Raw genomic sequence first — 21692 nt, 5'->3', positions numbered from 1 at the left:
AAGCCTGCGGTCTCGGAGAAAACTTTATTTTTTTTTTTTTGTCAGTAAACAGACATGTGACTGGCCTCCTTGATCACTTTCGACGGAGTGCTGTGAAATAGCGTTCTCCACAGAAGCAGCACACGCTGTTGGCGCGTAATACAAGCTCTAACCACGATTTAGCCATTGACCCTGCAAAACATGGTGTCATGTCCGACTTATTTTCCGGCACCATTAATACCTTACGGCGGCATCTAAGACATGTTCGGGGGTGAAAGTCAGCCAATAGCAACAATGTGACAGAGCAACGCTGCCACCTGTGGCCATTGATGCATATCCCATGAAGTTGGCTTTCTAGCCTCACTTCACTGCTGCATGCTGGACAGCTTTCCCTCCCAAATTTGAGAAACTGGTTTGTAGAACATTTCTCTTTTTTGATCTCCTGCAATATCTTCATTTCTTCTCTAACATCGCATTCGCCATTAGACTGATCATGAAGAGCGCTATACGTCTTTTCAGCTAGCTCTAATAAACCCTTATCCTCGCGGTAGAAAACTAAAATGCTGTCGCAAAGTAGCAGCAACAAAGTGTAGTCGGATTCTATCAGGTTCACAAAAAAATCGTATTTAGCACATACTATCGTGTACCTGCGTACCTGCACAATATATCGACATTCAATCCTCAGTACTACCTTGTATCTGAGTTTCAAGATTAGACCCTGTTGATAATATTTCATGAAAATATTTAAGGATACTATAAGTATTATGCCTTCTTATTCGCTCTATGGCCCCAACGGTGCGTTCCTTTAGTTGCTCTTTTAGTGAATCTGCTATTGTGGAATTCTACATATAAATTGATGAAATAGAAAGAAAGCATTAGATTTAAAAAACGAGTAGATAACAATACCTAATAACAGTGTGCATTTACCTGAAGTTGGGTCCATAGATAAATACAAATCCGAGCCGCGGTTATTGCTGCCCCACTGAAGATTGCTGACTCCAGTCTGGATTAAGAGATGTATCGAGACTGATCAGTTCAAAACGTCGTTCGCAAAACGCCAGAAACCTGATCATAGCCACTATATTTACCTGGATTCTATTAACACATCACTTTTAGGAAGAGCTTCCCTCGCTGCAACAGCTTGATCATTATCACGCAAATGGAACTCTTCAGACTTCAGAATGTTCCATAGACCTTGCTCTAAGTCACCTTCAACTTCATTTGTCTCTGAGCTTCTGTTGAGCAGGAGTAAAATATCCCAAAGCTCATAAGTAGGATTCCTTATAATAACTATCGAGAAATAAATGTTAGGCAATCTTCATAATAGTAATGTAATATTGAGAGTGAGAGGGTAAAGCGCGGCATACCAGAATTAGGGAGTCGAATAAATGCTTGCAACCTCTCCAATAAGGTCCCAATATCCAGAGTTCCTATGGTCCTATATGTCTTCGAGAGCATGACTGTACAGGATAAGAATCGCTCGCGTTGGAATTCCATTCGAAATGGGGATGTGACGCTTATCAAGTGGCCACAAAATGATACGTTAGTATGTATGTAACCATTAAAGAAATAGAAATAAAAAAGAGAGAGAATTAAAGAGAACCTACTAGTAAAGAGTTGCAAGGAAGGAGCCTCCAGCAGAACGACTTGCAGACACGATATGTAGTTGCAGTTTGCTATCAGCTAGGCCCCCTCCTCCCCCTTCATCATCCCCTTCTTCATCGTCCTTTGTATTATCTGTCTCCTCATCCTGAATAACATTGGTCCTTTCTTGTAGGTGGCATTGCGAGATGATTTCCTGGTGAATAAACTCGGTATACTCCTCGTCCACCTTGAGCTCATCCTGCTCCAGGCGCAATACAGAATGCTTTCCGTCCATGAAAAACACAAAAAGCTTCTCAACACCCATATCCCACCTCATGTCTGCTACAGCTTTAGCGATTGGTTTGCGCCAGGAAAGAATCGTACCTGAATCCGGTTTCCATAGATGTACCCTGTTGCCTTTACTGAAAGCGAGGGTGCTGGATTTCCTTGCAGACTATAAAAGCAAGTCAATAGTGAAACCAGTATCAACAATCTAGCAAAAAAAAAGTGTGCACACACCGTCGTTTTATTCATAAGGCTTACATCCGGACTGGTAGGGCTCCACAATAAACAAGTACATGAATATAAACTGCTGAGAGGCGAGCACAACACATCCTCAGAGACTTCAATATTCTCTAGCGGAGATATCCGACTGAACTTGAGTCTTTGTGCAAATACACTGCCATCGGCACTAGCGTAGGCTAACGTTGAGACGTACTTGCTGTCCTCAATCATCCATGGTGACCATGCAATTTTAATAATGTAGGAGTTACTCGATGTCTTCCATGCTTTCACGCAGCGCACATTGTCCTGATCAGTGACATGCCAGATCATGATATGGCCTGATTTATTGCCGACAGCCAGCACTGATCCAATATTATCCATGGAGATTTTAGGTGACCATGCTAAAGTAACTGACTCTAGATTGTCCATCATGCCCAGATCAACCTCATTTTCAGCTCGCCAATGCTTTAGCATATACTTGTCTAGTACAGTATACTAAATAGGCGGCAGTGGAAGTAGATAAGTACTAGTGTCCTCACTATATGAACTAGATGTTGTTTCTTGGCTATCCATACCTTCCTCCACTGCTTGTCCACTTGCGAAGACGACGGTATATATACAAATACAGAATGTTTCGAAGTAATACACGCCAGCATACACCTAAATACCATGAAATGCGAAATTGATGTGAACAGCAGGCTTTAAATAAGGTTGATCAAGATAAAGATAAGTTTAACAAAGATGTAAGTGTTACCCTTTGAAACGAGTGCAACCAGTTGGTGACCACGCTGCCATGATAAACTCAATTGAAGGTACCATGGCATTCCTCAGGCTTGCAACTAGTTTACAAATGATCCCAACAAAATTGTTATTTGAGAGTAAAGGAGCAAATTATGTGTACAGTGTCTTATCTCTCTGATAACGCACCATTTCCCATCAGCTTCCACGGCGGTGAATCATCCTGTGAAGTCAAGGCAGGAGCCGATGTACTCGTGAATTTCACTAGTGAGCTGTCTGGTGTACCATTGAGTGAAGGTGCCTAGAGAGGGATGATAAGACATTCTGTAATGCATGATATAATTATTCTTCGAGTGACCCTCCTTTTCAACGTTTAAAATCTTAATACGCATTGCCACTCACAAAGATGTGCATGATCGTAGGAGTGACCAATGCAAAGATGTTGTCATCAGACCAGATTAAGGATCCTGGTCGGATGGGTCTCCCTTCAAATTCGACCTCCATTAATTTCTAATCTCTTTTGCCTGTCGGTTTTCTGTTTTGTGCTTTGGCGTGCAGGGAGCATGCAGGCGTATCAAACCTCTGAATGTTTGGCCAATTAGCCAAAGTGGCTGAGAAATCTGCCCCAACCGTTTGAATCTTTTGCTCGGACCACATTCACAGAACAATTCTACTTTTCTCTTTTTACCATCAATCTCATTCACAGATCACTTATCACCGTCATGGACAACATCCATCAATTCGTCCAAAGTACATAGTCTAATCCAGATAACTACCAGTAATAATCAATAGCAAGTAGGAGCTAGCTATATAATTCTAACTTTGTTAATTATTATCGCTGCTGTTGAATGCATAATAGAATCGGACGTCAACGCCGCTGCTTTGGCAATCTTTGGAATTATTGGCGCTACCGTTGTTGCATTCAAGGTCTTGAGCTTCCTAAAGCTTCTCTTTGATGTTTTTCTCCGCCCAGGCATCAATGTAAGGCAATTGAGCGACTTTGTAGTTCATGAACGTGTATGGTAAAACAAGTAAAGATATTGACGCTCACTTTTATTGTAATGTGTTAAATCACAGCTAAAAAAGTACGGTGCTGGACGTGGCGGCTGGGCAGGTAACCATCACACCCAAGTACATTACCATTAACTTCAACAACATTCCTGTATAAGGGCACCGCATAATCTAACAACGTCTCCTTTTTGTGACTTAGTTATTACTGGTGCCACTGATGGTATTGGTAAAGAGTTTGCTTTTCAGCTTGCTTCCAAGAAGATGAATATTGTTCTGGTTTCGCGTACAGAGAGCAAGTTGGCGGCCATTGGGGCAGAGCTCGGTAAGCATTTGGAACTATAATAACTCAATCATCCTCAATGAATTCTATGCATAGCACAATCAGCATTTCTAACTTCTGCTTTGATTCTTTATCTGCAATTGCTTCTACTAGAGCAAAAGTACAATATTGAAACCAAGCATTATGCTATGGACTTCGCTAAAGGTGCTGATTCGGATTATCAAGCTCTACAGCAGTTACTTTCCCCCCTTGAGGTTACTGTTCTCAGTAAGGCACCATATCTGTGTTCTTGTTTGTGTGTGGTCGGAGTGAGGCCTGATTGGAGAGCAGTATGACTGGTATTTACTTTCGCGAGTTCATTTTGCAATTAAATTAATAATTTTTTTTTTTTTGAACCCCAATGATGGCAATCCCGTGACCCATAGTCAACAATGTTGGAACCAACCATGAAATGCCAACTCCTTTTGAACAAGAGACTGATACTATCATTAAGAGTATTGTCGAGATCAACATCAATGCTGCTATGAGAATGACTAAGATTGTTGTTCCTCAAATGGTTTCTCGGTATGATTTGATAATGATACCCTTAATATATAAAGCTACACGCATGCAGTCAATATTTTCAAAATGATGTCTAACATTTGCCCCTTTTGGTTTAACAGTAAGAACGGCCTAATCATCAATCTTGGTTCTTTCGCTGGTCTTGTTCCCACTCCCTTCCTGTCTGTGTACTCCGGCTCTAAGGCCTTTTTGTCTAGCTGGTCCCAGGCGATTGGTGCAGAACTCGCTCCCAAAGGCATTCACGTTCAAAACGTCAACACATACTTTGTTGTTTCTGCCATGTCCAAGATCCGCCGCGCCAGCATGTTGATCCCTATGCCCAAACCCTATGTCCAATCTGTCTTGGCCAAGATCGGTACCTCGGGTGGAGCTTCCACTCCCTATACCATGACTCCCTACTACAGTCATGCAATTGCCAATTGGGCTATTGATCATCTTTTTAGCCGCGGCTTCTGGGTCCAGCAGAACTATAACATTCAGACTGATATCCGCAAACGCGCCTTGCGAAAGAAAGAACGCGAGGCAGCAAATTCTAAGAAGCTTTAATGTTAAGGTTGATCTCTCTGATACATTGTTAATTTAAAAGCCTATAAAAGACGTAGTACGTTTTAAAAATAATAAAAGGACCTGTCAGTGAAAGCATCTGCACTTCATATAGCATAGCAATTGTCAAAAGTCAATGAGAAGTCAGTGAACGTAAGTAGCAAACCAACAAGAACAGACGAGCAAAGCTAGACTCTATACTCCTATCTTTTGGAGTATGGCTTGTGCCAAGATTTTTCCAGCAATGCAAATCTATTAAGCCTGAAGGTGGAGGCAATAATATTATGAACAAATCACATATCAGATCCTATGAATCAGAGCAAGTAGACGCTTGGATATCTGAATTTTCCACCCATTACTAGACTGCAATTTTTTTTATTCTTTTTTTTCATCCTCAGAGAAAACTATTATTACTATTGATGCCCAAACATTAGCTCAAGCAACATTGATCACAATATTCGGCTCCGATATGGTTCATAGAGATCGTGATAGCAAATAGTGATGGTGTTTTTCCAATAGTGTAATGGTTGTCTCAGCAAAGTAATTGCATTAATGCAGTCAAGAAGGACACGGAACTACCAGCGTGATGGTGATAGTAGTCGTGGTAATTGATGTCACCGAGGACTTGAACGCCAGACTTTAAGAACGTTCTTTTTGATTTTTATTTTATCGCCTGCTACCTGAAAGGACATATTAGGAATGAAAGGCGGGGTAGGCATACACTAATTAACACGTCCATTGCCATTGGGGGACTATTCAGATGTGGGGATGGTGTAACATGCGTATACGCCATGTGGGATAGGGGATCGATGTGCAAGTTATTAGAGACGTAAACAGAACCAGCCGTACAAGGAAAATATCGGAACAGGGAAATACGCCCAGTCCAATCAATGACTAGCTTTAAACCTTGTTTCCCCAGAATTTAAAAAGAAAAAGATGGGTTATTCCCACTTTATACTCTGACCTCTAAAGGATATGGGGATGGACAGACAACGATTCTCGAGGATGAAGGGGTACAGACAGAAGTCATGGATTCGCCACGTACTTGACCTGCAGGACCCACTTTTTTTTCCCAGTTGTGAGCCCATTTTTAAGTCGTTAAACATACACAACGTAAACAGAGGAGCAGAAAAGAGAGCATTTCTTCTGGAGACATATATTAACGATAGGGGCATGGCCAAAGCAAAGGTCCCAAGAATATGAAGCCATCACAATTGCAGTGTAATAGAAAGTGCGATTCATTTCGTCGGACTATCTTGTTGCTTCTCTTTGACCTTCGGCCTTTTGTTCTTTTTTTTATTGCCAGTTATTGTAGTCTTTCGGGCGTACTCTCTTTTTCTTGACACAAACTTCGTCTCGGATTATTCTCTTTCCTTATTGCTTCTCCCTGTCTCCCTCTCTCTCGTTTTCTCGCCTGTCAAGTCATTTGCATTCTGATCTATTGCATTCCAAAAAAAAAAAAAAAAAAAAAAAAAATAGTAATAATTCAATCTGGATCATTCAATCCAATCTTTTTTTATTTTTTATTCTTTACTCCGAGACTCTCCACTCATTACCCCTGTGATTCATAGAGCCTCATTCGTGCCTTTACTGCTTATCGGCATGGTCTGACAAGATAGCGTTCATCCAACGTCACTCAAATATAATAAAACAACTTCCATTCTTGGCTCTCTTGTCTAATCCATTGACCCCGCAAATCAACCCCTCTCTCTTCCCCGCATTATTGAACCCTGTTCCTCTTCTCTGAAAGGAACACAGACTCTCCGATTTATTTCCCTGGACATACCCACTTTTCTTTTCAACTTCTATATCTCGGACACAAAAAGAGGGTCTCCACGCGCTATCTCGCTTCGTTCGAGGCACATCTTATGGAGCCCTCATCACTCTCCGCGGTTCCTCCAGCAGCCACATCTGGATCTACTACTCTGGACACCAATTCAACTATTTCTGCGTCAAAAACAGACAATACATCACCGTACACTCTTCCTCGGCCGCCTACCCCACCTGTCAATGGTGAGCCACCGAAGCCTTTTCAATGCCACCAGACCGATGCTCCTGAACGTCCTTATCAATGTCCGTTTTGTCCAAAAGCCTTCTTTCGCTTGGAGCATTCGAATCGTCACATTCGCACGCATACTGGTGAAAAGGCTCACGCCTGCAAATTTCCCGGCTGTACGAAACGGTTCTCACGTAGTGACGAACTAACACGACATTCGCGGATTCACACTGGACCTAAAGGTCTTCGAGCGAAAGCTCAAGCCCAGGCTCAAACTAAGGCCCAAGCACAGACTACTCCAATGGAGACAAATTTTATGGAGGGAACTGGAACAACACCGAGCGTAGCGTCATTGCAATCATCATCCGCAACGACTTCAACAGTGATAGCAACAACAGTATTGTCACCACCATCACCATCATTAGTTCAACTTACCTCGCAGGAACCGTGCCAAAATGCAAGCACTGCAAGCAACTCGGCCGTATCATCAATATCAACTACGACTCTATCCTCAGGAACATGTCCGCCATCTTCTGATATACACTCGATCAAGGATATCGAGCAGACATCTTCCACTGGTCCACAATCGCAGGAAGCAGTGACTGATGCAAACAATGTTCCTCACTCTAACAATAGGTGTAAGTAACTCTATCGATTATTTACTTATCGTGAAGTTATTTCAAATCATTTCTAATTTTTGGTACGTTCGTTGATGCTCTAAACAGATTCTCAAGCAGACCAGTCAGATAAAAAGGATGACAGCAATGATGATGGCAATAATGAGTTAGTAACGGGAGAACCAAAACCAAAGAAATCCCATCACTGCCCATGGCCTAATTGCCACAAGACATTCACACGCTCTGCCCATCTGGCGCGCCATGTACGTTCTCATGGAGGCGAGAGGCCTTACGCGTGCCCACATGAAGGATGTGGCAAATATTTTTCTCGATCAGACGTCTTGAAGGAACATATCAGGATTCACGACGTTAACAAAGTTAGGAAACGTAAAATAAAACCTTCAGATCAGCAATCGAAGGGAATCAAAAAGACGAAAATGGCATCGAGTACAGGTACTGCATCTTTATCGCCATCTGCGCAGTGTGTGTCTGGCTTCCCGCCAATGGCACGGAACCCTACTACAACTTCTCAGGACGATCGAATCACCCCGTCTTCATCAGTATCACAGCATGGCGCCACTTTTCCCTTCTTGCGACACTCTGGCTTGCATTCATCCCAACAGTATAGAAATCCTAATTATCATCAATATCGTCTACAACTGCAGCAACAGCAACAACAACTGCATGCGAGATTTTCGCGACAGCACCCTATGAACTATCTTAATGAGAATTCATATTCAATGATACCCCATTCATATCATACATCGTCGTTTTACATTCCATTGCAAGATATGGGTGACGATGAAATGGATATGGCAATGAACCTTGACATGGATCTTGACATGGACCCTCATGAACATACACCGTGGTCCATGGCGTCACCAGGTCTCTCACCGCCTCCTAATCCGTTTGTGGTTGATGCTAACGGAAGACATCGTCTGGAATCGGTTGCTTCCATGGAAAGTGACCTTATCAGCCTACATGACCATATGCAGCATATAGATACCCCAATAGGTTCAGGATCATTCGAGGACCCATATGCGTTTGAGGAGAATGGGCTCATGGCCCCGATAATGGATCATCCTGCATATGCGTTTCTCCATCCATCTCAATCTCGATACCCCTATATCCGTTCGAGAGTGCCCAGTGGCCAGCATTCACATATCCCTCACCAACCGCAACAAGTACAACAACCTCAACAGCAATCACGGCCATCTCATCAACCACCTCCTCTATCAACCAGGGGCCGAGAGCCTTCAATGACTGCTCAATCTGCATATTCACTCCCTCCTACTCCCACAGAGACTCCAGCCCCAACTCTCATACAGTCCACCCTTGTACCAGCGTTAGAAACGAGCGAAGGCGCTAATGCCCCTACAACAGATACCTGCGATATGCCTATCGGCTCTCTAGACGAATTAGATGCAATCGAAGCAGATCTACTGTTCGCACAAAAGGATTGGGGCTCTATTCCAGACGAATATCAAGAACCACCTTTTGGCTTCTTCCCAGGCGAATCCCCGCGGTTAGCTTTGTCATATATTCCACCTCCACCTCTGCCCACGCCTCCACCAAGACGTAATCTGACGTTCCCACAGATATCGAATAATAGCGTAGTCGCCACACTCTCGATGTATCCTTAAGAAGCATTCCTCTCCACTTTTTATCCCCGCCTGTACTTTAAATCTCTGTCATGTAAAATATCATGAAATGCTCCTTATTGCCTCTATTGCGCCTATACAAAAAAGTAATTATTTTTAATAAACTATCAGGTCTTTTCAATTATCAACTTTCTTTCCTTATTTATTTCTTTTTTCTTAATAATGAGGACCCATGAGGTCCCCAGCTAGATGATTTAACCAGCCGACTGGGATATTGAAGTAGAACGTGCTTGATCTGCAAAAATTGCAGCTACTTCGCTTCCAGCTTAGACCACCACAAGTCAATAGACAGCCTATCATTATTTTTTTTATTCTATATAATAATGCCTCTGACATTCCTAGCCATTTGGGTCTTTCTCTATCACGCATTTCTGAGCAGGGGCAACATTATGTGTGAACTATAATACTAACGGAGACAGTGGGGATTAATATCTGTTTTGTCTAGTGTTCGACCGTTCTTTCAGGGTCGTTCCACGCAGCGTTCCGAGAGGTTCATCACCTCTAAACCATGGAGCAGGTCCTATCGCTCGGCTTTCGTTTTTTTTTTTTTTTTTTTTTTTTTGATAACAAGGACCCACGAGGTCATGTAGGATTTATTTAGATGTTAGCTCTATAAATGGGTTGTCTCATTACTGGGGTCGTAATAAAGCGGTATCCAATAATCGGCCGAAGCCACATCGTTATACTATTCATAAACCACGTCAGCATTGAGTAGACTTCCTTGGTTCATGGGGACCTGTGGCACGGGTCTACTCCCTACTTGGCCTGTTGTGCGCCAAGGTCTTCCTATAGCCGCAGTCCTCAATCATCAAAAATTTGCAACCCCTCAGGTGCTCCATAACCGCCAATTCCATCTGCTATCGGTAGCTTGCCGCCACCCGCCGGTCTGCCTCAGTCCTCATCGCCTCCACGTGTGCTGTTCGTTGTTGTCCTTGGTGAGAGCCAAAGAATTCACCTCTGCTACGCCTGTGCCTTCTAACACAGCTGCGTCCCCTGGCGCGTTTGCTCACAGAGGTGCTATTGTCTTTTTGTTTCAGATTTCAGTCCTGTCGAGTTCCTCGATCGACTTGACAAAGCGGCAAACAATGTACCTTGAGATCGATGCTGGTCCTAAAGATCGTCCTTCATTTCTGTATCAGCTCCCTCGGCACCAAAACCGTGGTACAAGTCTTATACAGTCCAGTGGGCATCCTTACCCTCGTTCGCCTCGTCTGGAATTTGCTCAGCATAGTATATTCCTCTTGCTGCTAGTTCTCGCACAGGTACCGCCAATTTTCAGTTGTTAATCTGGAAGCTTTTTTTTTTTTTTTTTTTTTTTTAATAACAAGGACCCACAGGGTCATGGGATTATTTTCTACACTCTATGAACAAAATGCTCCAGAAACTATAGTCAATAAACAGCTATTACTGCACAAACGGCAAGAGCCGCTGCATCCATGATTTCACAAACCCTGACCGCCGTGGTTGGTACTCAAATTCCAGCTTCCCGACGTGGCCTGTTGCGCAACGCGACATTGTTAATTTGGAAGCTTTACGGCTACGCCACCATTCAAGTACGTTAAAGCTGTTTGAATCTTATCCACAGCCTTTATTGTAACGGGTTTCTCTAGGGCGTAAGGCGCCTGGTCACGTTACGGGCGCGAGCAGACTGGATGGACGAACCTAAAACCCAGAAAGTCGTCTTCTGTGGGGCTAGTGGGGTGTGTGGGAGCTGATAGGAGTGGAATAAAAGATAGAAAACTAATCAACAACAAAAATAAACAATGCAGTGGGCTTTAGTAGGGTATGGACTTGGGTGTGAGCTGGTCTGAGCTCTTCTTGGTCTCTTTCTTCTGAGGTTCTTGAGTTTCTTCTTGAGCCGTGGCTCGATCAATTTCAGGTCTGGAGTCTTTAGTTCTTGGGTTGAGCATTCGCTGAGGAGAGAATTTTGGTCCTCTCTCAGTCTTCTTTACATACTGAATTTTTGTAGAATTAGAAATTGATGGGGAATTTGCTAGACTAAGTTTTCTATGAATGGTGGTGGATGTTGGGGTTTGTATCAATAGGATCTGTTTTCTCTCTCTACTTTTTCCTTTCTGCATGTTGTGATTAGCAGTCATTTATATGGGTTTTTTACTATAGCTAAGATTTTTACCCCTTTTTATTTAACGAAGATCCTTGGATCATAATAAAGACATCTTTCTTTCGTTCTCGTTACTTATTATGATCCTGGCATATTTCGCTTTTTTTAACGTAGAAAGACAAACCCTTATTAAGCGGGGATGAGGACCTATTCATACTATTCATATCATCTCAGCTATCATTTTCCTCATCACATCTACATATGTATCATTATAACCAGACAAGATAAGTATATTCATTGCAACAATCGCAAGATTTATTTCTTTCCCTTGCGATTTCTACCACTGCGACGAACAGTAGGAAAAGGAATGGATTTCTTCAAAGCTTCTATCTCAATCTCCAAACTCAGTATCCTCTCATCCTGCTCTCTCACCCGCGCGCAGAGGGCCTTGACTGTGTCCTCAAGGCGTTCCTGCGTCGTCTTGCTAACCCGCTGACGACGCCTCGAAGACTCAGTCTCTTCGTCATCAGTCTCGCTACGGCTCCTTCGACCGAGTACAGTATCAGCAACACTGGAAAAAATGGTGGAAGAACCGATCTCCAAAGAAGGGGATCGAGAGATATTCCTTAACCCCTTCTCTAGCATACGACGATGTCGATTGAACTGCTCATAAGCAGGATCAGCATAGGAATCTAAACTAAGTATGGGATCCCTCCTGAGCTTGAGAATCCTCTCACGTCCACATTCCTCCTCACTTCCACTACTTTCCCCAATGCTGGTTAGCGAATAGTCGAGTGTGATATGGTTTACACCCTTCTCCTGAACAAATTGACTATTGCCCTTATCCTGAATAGCCGAAGAGATGGAGGAGGTGTCATGGGAAATGGCTTTGGAAGAGATGACAAAAATAAGTGCTATGAGTTTGTCGAAAGTAATGTGTAGTGTGTTGGAAGTGTTAAAGTGTTATGTTTGAAAAGTTTGAGAAAAGTGAAATGAGGAATGGAGGAATGAAGACAAAATGACAAAGAATTTATATTCACAATCATCCATCCATCATTATCCATGCTCCATCCTCATTCGCCATTGAGATTCAATGCAAATGGCGTGATCCTCAGTTTTAATTGACCAATGAATGATTGAGATTTTGACATGCGTAAAAAAAATCGGCGATATTCTCTTATGGATATCCAATCCATTCACAAATAAGCTGCAGCCTACACTTATTTTTACTTTATTCGAATCATACAATCAAAGTTTTGGTTAAAAAAAAAAAACCATTCTGCTACTCTCGGCTTTTTGCCTTCCCCTTATTCTTAGTCAAAGAACTTGACCCAGAGGCATGCTTAGCTTCTAAATCTTGTAACCTCATTGAAAGAACATTTATAGTCTTTCCTTGCTCGAAAATGACCTCGTCTAGACTATCAATCCTGTTGTATGCACCTCGAAGATAATGCAAAACTAGCTTAAATTCATTCGCACATTTACAATCTTGTCCTTTCAAAAATCTACTCTTCTTGTTAAACGGTGAAGATGAAGAACTCTCAACAGACCCTGAATAATCCTCTCTAGAACGCTTTCCCTTTTAGGGACCCTCCAAACTGAAGTGACCTGTTCCTGAGTCTCAATTATAATCATTTAATATCTTCATTGGAGTAAACCCTTGCATTAATTTAATTACTTCCCCACTTGGATTTTTTGTCCACATTTGGGAACAGATGGAATGTGCAACGCCAGAGGGCTCTCCTACCATCAGTTAAAAAAAAAAAAAAAAAAAAAAAAACTAAGAAATCCACAGATTCATCTCACACTCCATCACCTTAAAAATAAATCTCTAATTCACTCTCATACCAACCATCATTTTACCACAATGGCCTCTACCTCAACCAACTCCATACCATCTTCTCCCGTCTTCGACGTGCAAACCCCACCTAGGACCGTTGCTTCTACCCTACCGGAAGAGACAATGATGCCCTTGCCCGGAACAACCCCAGTAGGGCATCCTCCCACGCTTGCGGAAGCGGAAGCCCCGTCCCAAGCGCTGTTGAGCCAGCTGAAAGAATCACTTATACAAGCTGATGCCAACCGCCAGCATTGTTTGAATGAGAAGATGAAATTGGCCGTTCAGTACAACACGGCAATTATCAACCCAGCCTTTCCTCCCGATGAAGCTGAAGCAGCTAAGCTGAAGTTTGAGCAGATGAATAAAACTTTCACTGGCAAGCTAGAAACAGCAGAGGCCCATTACCAAATGATCAAAGGCTTGATCAACACTCAGGAAGCCATGAACAAATCTAGGCAACCTGCTGCTACTCCTCACGAGGATCAGTCGCTTGCAGAGACTGAAACGCAAGATTCTAACGGTCTCGATGTATTTCCTGCCATTGGGATCAAGAAACATGTCGCATTGGCGAGAGTCTTCAATTATAAGAGGATCCCCATTATCGACAAAGCATCCATGGAAATCGATTATTCCAGGGTGCAAATCCAAGAGAAATCAGGAGCCCCTTCGCTTCGAATCCAGCTTAAAGGAATTCCCCTGAAGGATCTCCCATTCAAAGTTATCAAGACTGTCGTGGACTTCCTGAAGTCCTTCAAGACCCACTATACCAATTATCTGACTGATGATCTGTTTGACGACATGGCGTGGAGGTATATGAGCCTAGCGCTAGTCCCTACAGGCCTTCATGAAGAGTACGACCGACTTATCAAGACCCCTGTGTATCAAGACCGATCTTGGCATCAAGTTAAAAGATGCATCCAAAAGATCTTGAAGTTCGATCTCATTCGTTCCCTGATCATAAGTCAAATTGGTGACCTCGCTCCTTTGTCCGGTGAAGACGCTAATTCCTATGTGGACCGGATAGAGCTGCTCATTGAAGCCGGCGGTCTGCAGCCAATGGGAATTCTCTTATATGGGAAAATCACCTCGACGCTGTCAGACGCGGGCAGAAAGAAAGTCCTCTCTGAATTTCATTCGCTGGATACCATTACGGACGTAAACCAGCTTCTTGATTTTATCAGAATGAACCCCAGTGTACTTTCTGGTGAAAGAAGAAATCCATGTGCGTGGTTTATAAACAAGTTTGGTAACGAGCTATCTCCCACCAAGAGTGCAGAGGACAACCGGCCTAAGGAGGTTCAGCAGCATCGTCGACAATCAAGAACCCATTCCAAAAGGGTAGAAAGTTGCCATCCCTATCATACAGGGAAAAGAGCCCAAAGGGTCGGCAATTCCAATCCTTGTAAGGACCCCACTTGCGTCTCCCTGAACAGAAAACATTCAGATGCAGACTGCTTTCGGCATACAAATCCAAACAAGTTTGCCGAGCTTAACAAGCAAGCTCAAGGGAGAGACAAGAAGGGGCCTATTCAATATAAAAAGGTAGCCTCCCTGCCTCAAATGAAAGAAGATAGCTTTGATGACGTTCTAGGAAATGATCTTGAACACGCAATAAACCGAATGGATATTTGGCCTTATGTTGAAAGCCCCACCGGCATATCTTTGAAAGAGCACAAACACTCATCCTTAATAGGTAAAACAGTGTCTATTAGTCACACCTTAAAAATAGTGGCAACTAGCGCTATGTTAAATGCTGGAAGATTAAAATCGAAAGCTCCACATCCGCATGATAACTTTGCAAACTAAACCAAATAGAAATATTGGTTATAGAGGACCTGAACCAGAAGACAACAGGATATCTGTTCCCATTACTATAAATGGCCTATTATACACGGCTTTACTTGATCCTGGTTCCAACGTATTCTTTATCAATCGAGAAGTAGCCAAAGACCTCAAATAAGGAATGCAACCTCGAAAAACACTGTAATTAAATTTGCATATGACACTACTGGTTTTCAAAATGTCGGCACAGTAGATGCTATTACTCTCTCTTGTAATCACCGAACAATAGAATGCAGAGTCAGCGTTATGCCTATGGGCTATTACGACTTCCTCATCGGAATGGATCTATTTTATCGCTTCGGCTTTGGGATCCATGGCATAGCTACAGCTGTTGCTGAAAAGACAGATGATTTCTTAGAAGATGAAAGTAAACCGCCACTTGTACCCTCCATTATGAAAGACCAAGAGTTAGAAACTGAGTTCATCGAACAGAAGAAACAGTTCTTATTAGCCATTGAGCCCTTCCTTTGCTCTAATAGCCAGATAGACCCTAAGAGTCACTGTCCACTAGACATTATGAGAGTCCATCTAAAAGTCAGAGATGACTGCGTGGTTCAAGAACGCTCTCGTAGATTCTACGCGCAAGTAGAAATGGATGAAGTCAATACCACCGTACAGAAATGGTTAGATAATGGAGTTATAGTTGAGGCGCCTAAAGGCAATCCCTATAATAATTCTCTCACACTTGCAGCAAGGAAGAACCTAGAAGGCGAAATTATTAAATATAGAGTCTGTCTTGACCCAAGAACGCTGAACAAGCAGCTCGTGGATATTGATAACTTTCCTATCCCTATCATTTCCGAAATGTTGGAACGAGCCGCAGGTCATAAGTATTTTACAACGATTGACTTGTCACAGGCATATCATATACTACCTCTGGATGAGAAAAGCCAACCCTACACGGCATTTAAGCACTTGAACAAACAATATATGTTTGCTCGTGCTCCTTTTGGGTTGAAGCCTATGACTAGCATCTTCCAAAGAGGAATGTCTCAATTGCTTGGAGATCTTCACTTTGTTAGCGTTTATGTTGATGACATTGTCATTTTCTCCGACAGCATTGAAGAGCACACTGAACATGCCAAAGTGGTGATTAAACTATTGACAAGTGCCAATCTGATTATCAATAAGGAAAAAAGCAATTTCCTCCGCATGGAAGTTTTGTTGCTCGGGTTCGTCATCGATGCAAATGGTAGAAGGATGAATCCAGAAAAAGTTGCTAATGTTCAATCATGGACTCCTCCCACCGATGGCAAAATGGTACAAAGATACGTTGGGATGTTTAACTACTTCAGAGAATACATACCCCTCTTTAGTACTTTGGCAGCACCTTTGGATAAATTGAGAAACGTCAAAGGACACTTTACACTTGGTGATTTAGAAATGCGTTGCTTTAATCAGTTGAAACAGCTCATCGTATCAGCACCTGTATTGTCATTCCCTGACTTCTCTCAGCCCTTTTATGTGGCCACTGACGCGTCCAATCTAGGCATTGGCGCAGTTCTTTATCAATTACCAAATGGTCCTGAAGATAACACCAAAGTCAACTATATTTCCTTTATGGTTAGAGCTTTAAAGAACCACGAACGCAACTACCCAGCATATAAGAAAGAACTTTTAGGCATTATCTATGCTTGCAAAAAGTTTCACTATTACTTATGGGGTCGTAAATTCACCCTATACACTGATCACAAACCACTCACTTATATCCATGAACAAAAGGAACTTTCTCAGATCCTAGCGGACTGGAGAGAAACCCTTCTCAGCTATGATTTCCAATGCATTTACAGACCTGGATTGCTGAACATTATTCCTGATGCGCTATCGAGAGCTTTTCCTGATGAATTATGGGCCCGAGAAAATAGTCCGACCCATCCAGAGTCTTCTCAATCAGAGTCTACAAGAGTATCTGCAGTATCAACAAGATGCAGCTTACGCTCCACTGACACAACTGATCCTCTAATAGTTACGCAATCAGCAGATCTTATTCCAAGGATTGAAAGTCTTGATACTTCTTTACCTTATGTGCACCAGATTCAAGATCAAGAAGTGCAACGAGTGGCGCCTGCTGATGATCAGCAAAAGCAACTTTTGGAAGATACACGCAGCTTTGGACACCTTGGTATTAATGCCATGGTTTTATCATTGCAGCAGCAAGGGTATAACTGGCCCAAAATGCGTGAAACCTGCAATCAGTGGATAAGGCAATGCTCTGCTTGCCAGCACTATAATATCGTGCGTAAAGGCTACCATCCACTCAAAGCAATGCATGCTACTCTACCAGGCGAGCACATAGCCTTTGACCTAGCCCAATTTCCTGTCAGCGACGCAGGCAACGAATACGCTCTTCTCACCGTAGATGTATGCACGAGGTTTGTTTTTATCGAACCAATACCTAATCGTAATGCGGTCACTGTCGCCGCTCGACTTTTCAAATTATTCTGCTCCATTGACTTCCCTAAAATTATCCAGAGTGATAATGGGACTGAATTTGTCAACTTAGTTGTCAGATCGTTAACTACCAAGCTTGAGATTGATCATAGGCTTACTACGCCTTATCATCCTCGGGCCAATGGCTTAGCAGAACGTAATGTCCGTACCCTTAAAGATCTCTTGCAGAAATCTATTCAAGGCGAAATCACTAAATGGGATGACCAACTTCCTATGGTCCAGTTACAAATGAATACTAGAATTGCTAGCCTTCATGGCTCGGCGCCTTTTTCGCTGTTTTATGGTCGATCTTTCGCTGGCATATCTGACTTCTCTGCATCGGAATCACGATTGCTATCTGAATCAGAACTGAATGAGCGCTTGAAGTATCTTACTGATCTTGTATTCCCTGCTATTGCAGATAAGAGTACAGCCTCGCAGCAGAAGATGGTAGACAAATTCAACTCAAATCATTTTATAACTGACTTCCCGATTGCCGCCTATGTAATGATCAAAGACCCCTTGGCCAATAGTGCATTTGATAATAAATACATTGGACCGTTTCAGGTTGTTCGCCGCACTGTTCGTGGTATCTATGATGAGACAACTGTTACCTCGTAATTTTGCTCCTGAACAACTTAAGCTAGTGGATCGACCACTTGTTGCTTCAGATGATGCCGATGACCATTATGAAGTCGAAGCGATTCTTAGTCATGAAGCTTCTGAGGGGGGAGAGACACTCTACACAGTTAAATGGAAAGGATATGACGATGAGCACAACTCGCAACTTAGGTACGAAGACTTTGACTCCAAAGCAAAGATCAATAAGTACTATAAAAAGCTTAATCAGCAAAACCCTCATATGATTGCCAAAATGGCTAAGAGGAAGCAACCTGTAACAGTTGTAGAGTCTAGGGCTCAGAAAAGACATAAGAACAGGAAGTAGAAGCAAAAACGAATGTAGCTTTACTGAGGTTTTTGTACGCATGCGTTAACAGCATGAACGTTTTCCTCATTATCAAATTTAAGGTTTTATTATTTTTACCATTTTTTATGGTCGCATCTAAAAAGAAATACAGACGCTGAAGGTTTTATTCAAAGAATTTATTTATTTATTTATTTATTTATTTATTTATTTATTTATTTATTTATTTATTTAATCAAACAAGAAGGTTTTTATACTTTTCCTTCAATACTAACTATCCTAAAAGGAAGGTTTTTATATATTTTCCTTCCAAGCTTTATAAGCACTCGCTCTTACCTGGACGCCTGTCTGGAGGGGGAGTCATGTTGCGATTAGCAGTCATTTATATGGGTTTTTACTATAGCTAAGATTTTTACCCCTTTTTATTTAACGAAGGTCCCTGGATCATAATAAAGACATCTTTCTTTCGTTCTCGTTACTTATTATGATCCTGGCATATTTCACTGCACTCTTCCTATTTACTTGTTCTTGTCTTCTTGGTCGACGGCGTTGTTGAGGTAATTTTGATTGGTTTGTGGGTGTGCTTCTCTTTTTTTTTTTTTTTCTTTTTTTGATAACAAAGACCCACGAGGTCATGTAGGATTTATTTAGATGTTAGCTCTATAAATGGGTTGCTTGTGGGTGTGCTTCTCTTGGTCGTTTACTTAGAGGTGAACCACTAGATTTCGTACGACCACATATAACCTGCCGAAATGCTGTAGGATCTCTCTAGGCGTCAGCGCGTAAACAGGTGAGGGATTCTCGGTGACTGGGGTATCTTGGTCGGTCACGTGCAGGAACCTGATTTCTCTATTTATAGCCTACTAAGACGCTTCTTAAATGACGCCTATTCATTTACCTAAATATGTATTTCCTTTCAATTTATTTATTTCCTATCATCCTATTTTCTACCATTTTTAAATAGTATTTAAGTAGCTTTTTCCTTCACTGCAAAAACGACATCTCTCTTATTATTATCGATGCCCTTTTGCAGGTGAGTTTATCTTCATTATTCTCATTATGAATTCTCAGAAAATTAGCAGTTATTAAAGATCTCTCTTCTTATTATCGATGCCCTTTTGCAGCATCCTCAAAATCATTCAAAGCATTACTTAGGATCACTATCGTATCCCAAAACCACGAGGCTCTTGCCCAATTCTTCATTTTTCATCATTACCTATTAGTTTCCAGAGATCACTAGTAGATGCTCTACGACAATTATGAGTCCTTGGAGAGATGGCCGAGTTGGTCTAAGGCGCCGCGTTAAGGCCGCGGTCTATTCGTAGGCGTGGGTTCGAATCCCACTCTCTTCATTATTTTGCTTGTCAGAACAAGCTCTACCTTTTTTTCGTTTGGATCAATCTATTTGGCAGCCTATTTTTTGGGGCAGCCACCTAACTTCACACACTTAGATGGCAGCTGGGCTGCCAAATAATGTTTTGCAAAACTAATTTGAAACGGTTGATCGGTTACACACTATGCCCTGTTGCACTTATCATATAATTACAAATATTAGTGTTTGTCAGAAAGAGTAAAACCCATATGAATAAGTTGCGTTTCGATGCCTGTTAGCGGCTTCGGATGGAGCGACGACAATTGGACTTGAAATGAGTGACTTTGCTTACAGCACCAAGGTATCAACATGTCCATAAAGAAACACTCGTTATAATTTTTATTTTTTTATTTCCACGGGAGGAGCAGTGTAAGTAAGGTGTGTACGGGACCGTGCAAATACTTTTTTTTATGAGGGTGCTATTTGGCAGTTGGGCTGCCAAAGAGAGTTTTCAAAACTGATCATATTTGGTAATGGGCTGCCAAATAGATTAATCCTTTCGTTTTTAAAGGTTGAAGTTATTTGTGCGGCCTTATTTGCACAGGATCTTTATTTCATCTATAAGCGGCAACGTGTATCCTACAGATTACATGATTCTAGCTTTCTATTTCGAAGGAAATAAACGAAGGTGAGTCTAGAGTAGAGAGGAGTCTGGAATTATTACTATTAGAAGTTGCAGCGCCGTGGGAGCTGCGATACTCATCGCGCTCTGTTGCATATTCCACAGTATGCAATATTATGATGGCCAAGTTAGGAAAAATACTGAGTAAAAAACACTAATGCACTAAAAAGATTAGTAGTAGAAATTAGTGGCAATAACGCGCTACACATAGACACGATAAATCTTTGATATGAAGTTTTTAGCACGAATCAATGTCATCCTACAGATAGATACGTAGTTACCTGGTATAAGTCTCTCTAGAAGAAAATGAATAAATACCCCATGGGTATGGTGTGTGGACCCATATCTTATTCTTACTTACTTTTCTACTGGCTACTATCTATCTACAAAATATTTTTCACGCTCTATTCCGCTCTACAGTCACCCGAAAGGAAGTTTGGTCAAAGTGGGTTATTTATTATTTTTTTATTTCGAATCTCTGACAAACAGCTCATTTGTGACAACAAAAATACTTCACCAACCAAGATGGAAATTTACGCTTTTATTAATGAGGCCAATGTGGATAATCACTGAAGTTTTTGGGCAGTACGTGCTGAGGGAAAACGGCAAGAAATAGGATTGAAGACAGTGCTTCTCTTCAAAATTTTATTTTTTTGACCAAACTTTCTTTCAGATGATTGTACAACATGAAGCTAGTCCCTAGACGCAGTGAGTGTCTACATGTGCTGCTGAGTATGCGACATTGCGTGCTAAAGACGACCCAAGGCAGGTTCTGGCTATTTTATTGGTGAAAAATCAACCCTGATTGAACATGATAACAAACTTGGAATGTAATGAGACAAAACTAAGGATCTTTATCAACGTAACAGAAAAGAGTATTTATGCCTCTTTTCTATCATTATAAGTCACGGTTACGCTATTAAAGTATTTTGGCTATTTAGATATAGGGATATAGGTAATTGTGGCACGATCGACTTTGAGTGCGAACTGTCACCAACTATCAAAAGATAAGTAATCTCTCGGGTTACAAACGGGTGAGAGGATAGACATTCCACAAAATAAACTGAGGTCTACCCATTGTATATATTTTGGTGAATTTGGTAAGCAAAATTTAGTACCGAGGGC

General features: G+C 41.9%; 6 protein-coding genes and 1 non-coding gene across 7 annotated transcripts; 4 read left to right on the top strand and 3 right to left on the bottom strand.

Annotated features, from left to right (window-relative positions):
* Positions 1-14: 14 nt before the first annotated feature.
* BCR41DRAFT_389347 (transcription factor IIIC subunit delta N-term-domain-containing protein) lies at positions 15-3309 on the bottom strand (the record flags this gene model as incomplete). Its single annotated transcript, XM_022028114.1, has 11 exons — positions 15-579; positions 671-821; positions 907-982; positions 1068-1269; positions 1347-1495; positions 1587-2017; positions 2107-2562; positions 2643-2727; positions 2822-2906; positions 2995-3106; positions 3208-3309. 11 exons carry the CDS (start codon positions 3307-3309, stop codon positions 74-76), a joined length of 2355 nt encoding a protein of 784 aa, XP_021877415.1. The 3' UTR covers positions 15-73.
* A 143-nt stretch (positions 3310-3452) lies between these two features.
* Positions 3453-5299, top strand: BCR41DRAFT_361291 (hypothetical protein). The gene is made up of 7 exons (XM_022025498.1): positions 3453-3555; positions 3665-3786; positions 3883-3919; positions 4016-4138; positions 4250-4363; positions 4522-4660; positions 4759-5299. The coding sequence occupies exons 1-7, from the start codon at positions 3528-3530 to the stop codon at positions 5201-5203; spliced, it is 1008 nt and encodes a 335-aa protein (XP_021877414.1). The 5' UTR covers positions 3453-3527; the 3' UTR covers positions 5204-5299.
* Positions 5300-7260: 1961 nt separating this feature from the next.
* Positions 7261-7425, top strand: BCR41DRAFT_292431 (hypothetical protein; the record flags this gene model as incomplete). Its single annotated transcript, XM_022020369.1, has 1 exon — positions 7261-7425. A coding segment is annotated over one exon (165 nt), but the record flags the coding sequence as incomplete, so codon positions are not given.
* Positions 7426-7950: 525 nt separating this feature from the next.
* BCR41DRAFT_285018 (hypothetical protein) lies at positions 7951-8181 on the top strand (the record flags this gene model as incomplete). Its single annotated transcript, XM_022020269.1, has 1 exon — positions 7951-8181. A coding segment is annotated over one exon (231 nt), but the record flags the coding sequence as incomplete, so codon positions are not given.
* A 691-nt stretch (positions 8182-8872) lies between these two features.
* Positions 8873-9463, bottom strand: BCR41DRAFT_374173 (hypothetical protein; the record flags this gene model as incomplete). Its single annotated transcript, XM_022026847.1, has 3 exons — positions 8873-9076; positions 9108-9278; positions 9308-9463. The coding sequence occupies 3 exons, from the start codon at positions 9461-9463 to the stop codon at positions 8873-8875; spliced, it is 531 nt and encodes a 176-aa protein (XP_021877411.1).
* Positions 9464-11099: 1636 nt separating this feature from the next.
* Positions 11100-13198, bottom strand: BCR41DRAFT_425258 (hypothetical protein). Its single transcript, XM_022030560.1, has 3 exons — positions 12663-13198; positions 11969-12450; positions 11100-11429 (listed from the first exon to the last, which is right to left on the bottom strand). Exons 1-3 carry the CDS (start codon positions 12730-12732, stop codon positions 11250-11252), a joined length of 732 nt encoding a protein of 243 aa, XP_021877410.1. The 5' UTR covers positions 12733-13198; the 3' UTR covers positions 11100-11249.
* Positions 13199-19842: 6644 nt separating this feature from the next.
* BCR41DRAFT_t128 lies at positions 19843-19925 on the top strand. Its single transcript has one exon. It is a non-coding gene; the product is annotated as a tRNA-Leu (tRNA).
* The last annotated feature ends 1767 nt before the right edge of the window (positions 19926-21692 follow it).

Source organism: Lobosporangium transversale (assembly GCF_002105155.1).
Source record: "Lobosporangium transversale strain NRRL 3116 chromosome Unknown BCR41scaffold_47, whole genome shotgun sequence".
Taxonomy (NCBI): Eukaryota; Fungi; Mortierellomycota; class Mortierellomycetes; order Mortierellales; family Mortierellaceae; genus Lobosporangium; species Lobosporangium transversale.
The sequence above is the reverse complement of the archived record's forward strand: the minus strand, read 5'-3'. Positions and strand labels throughout refer to the sequence as shown.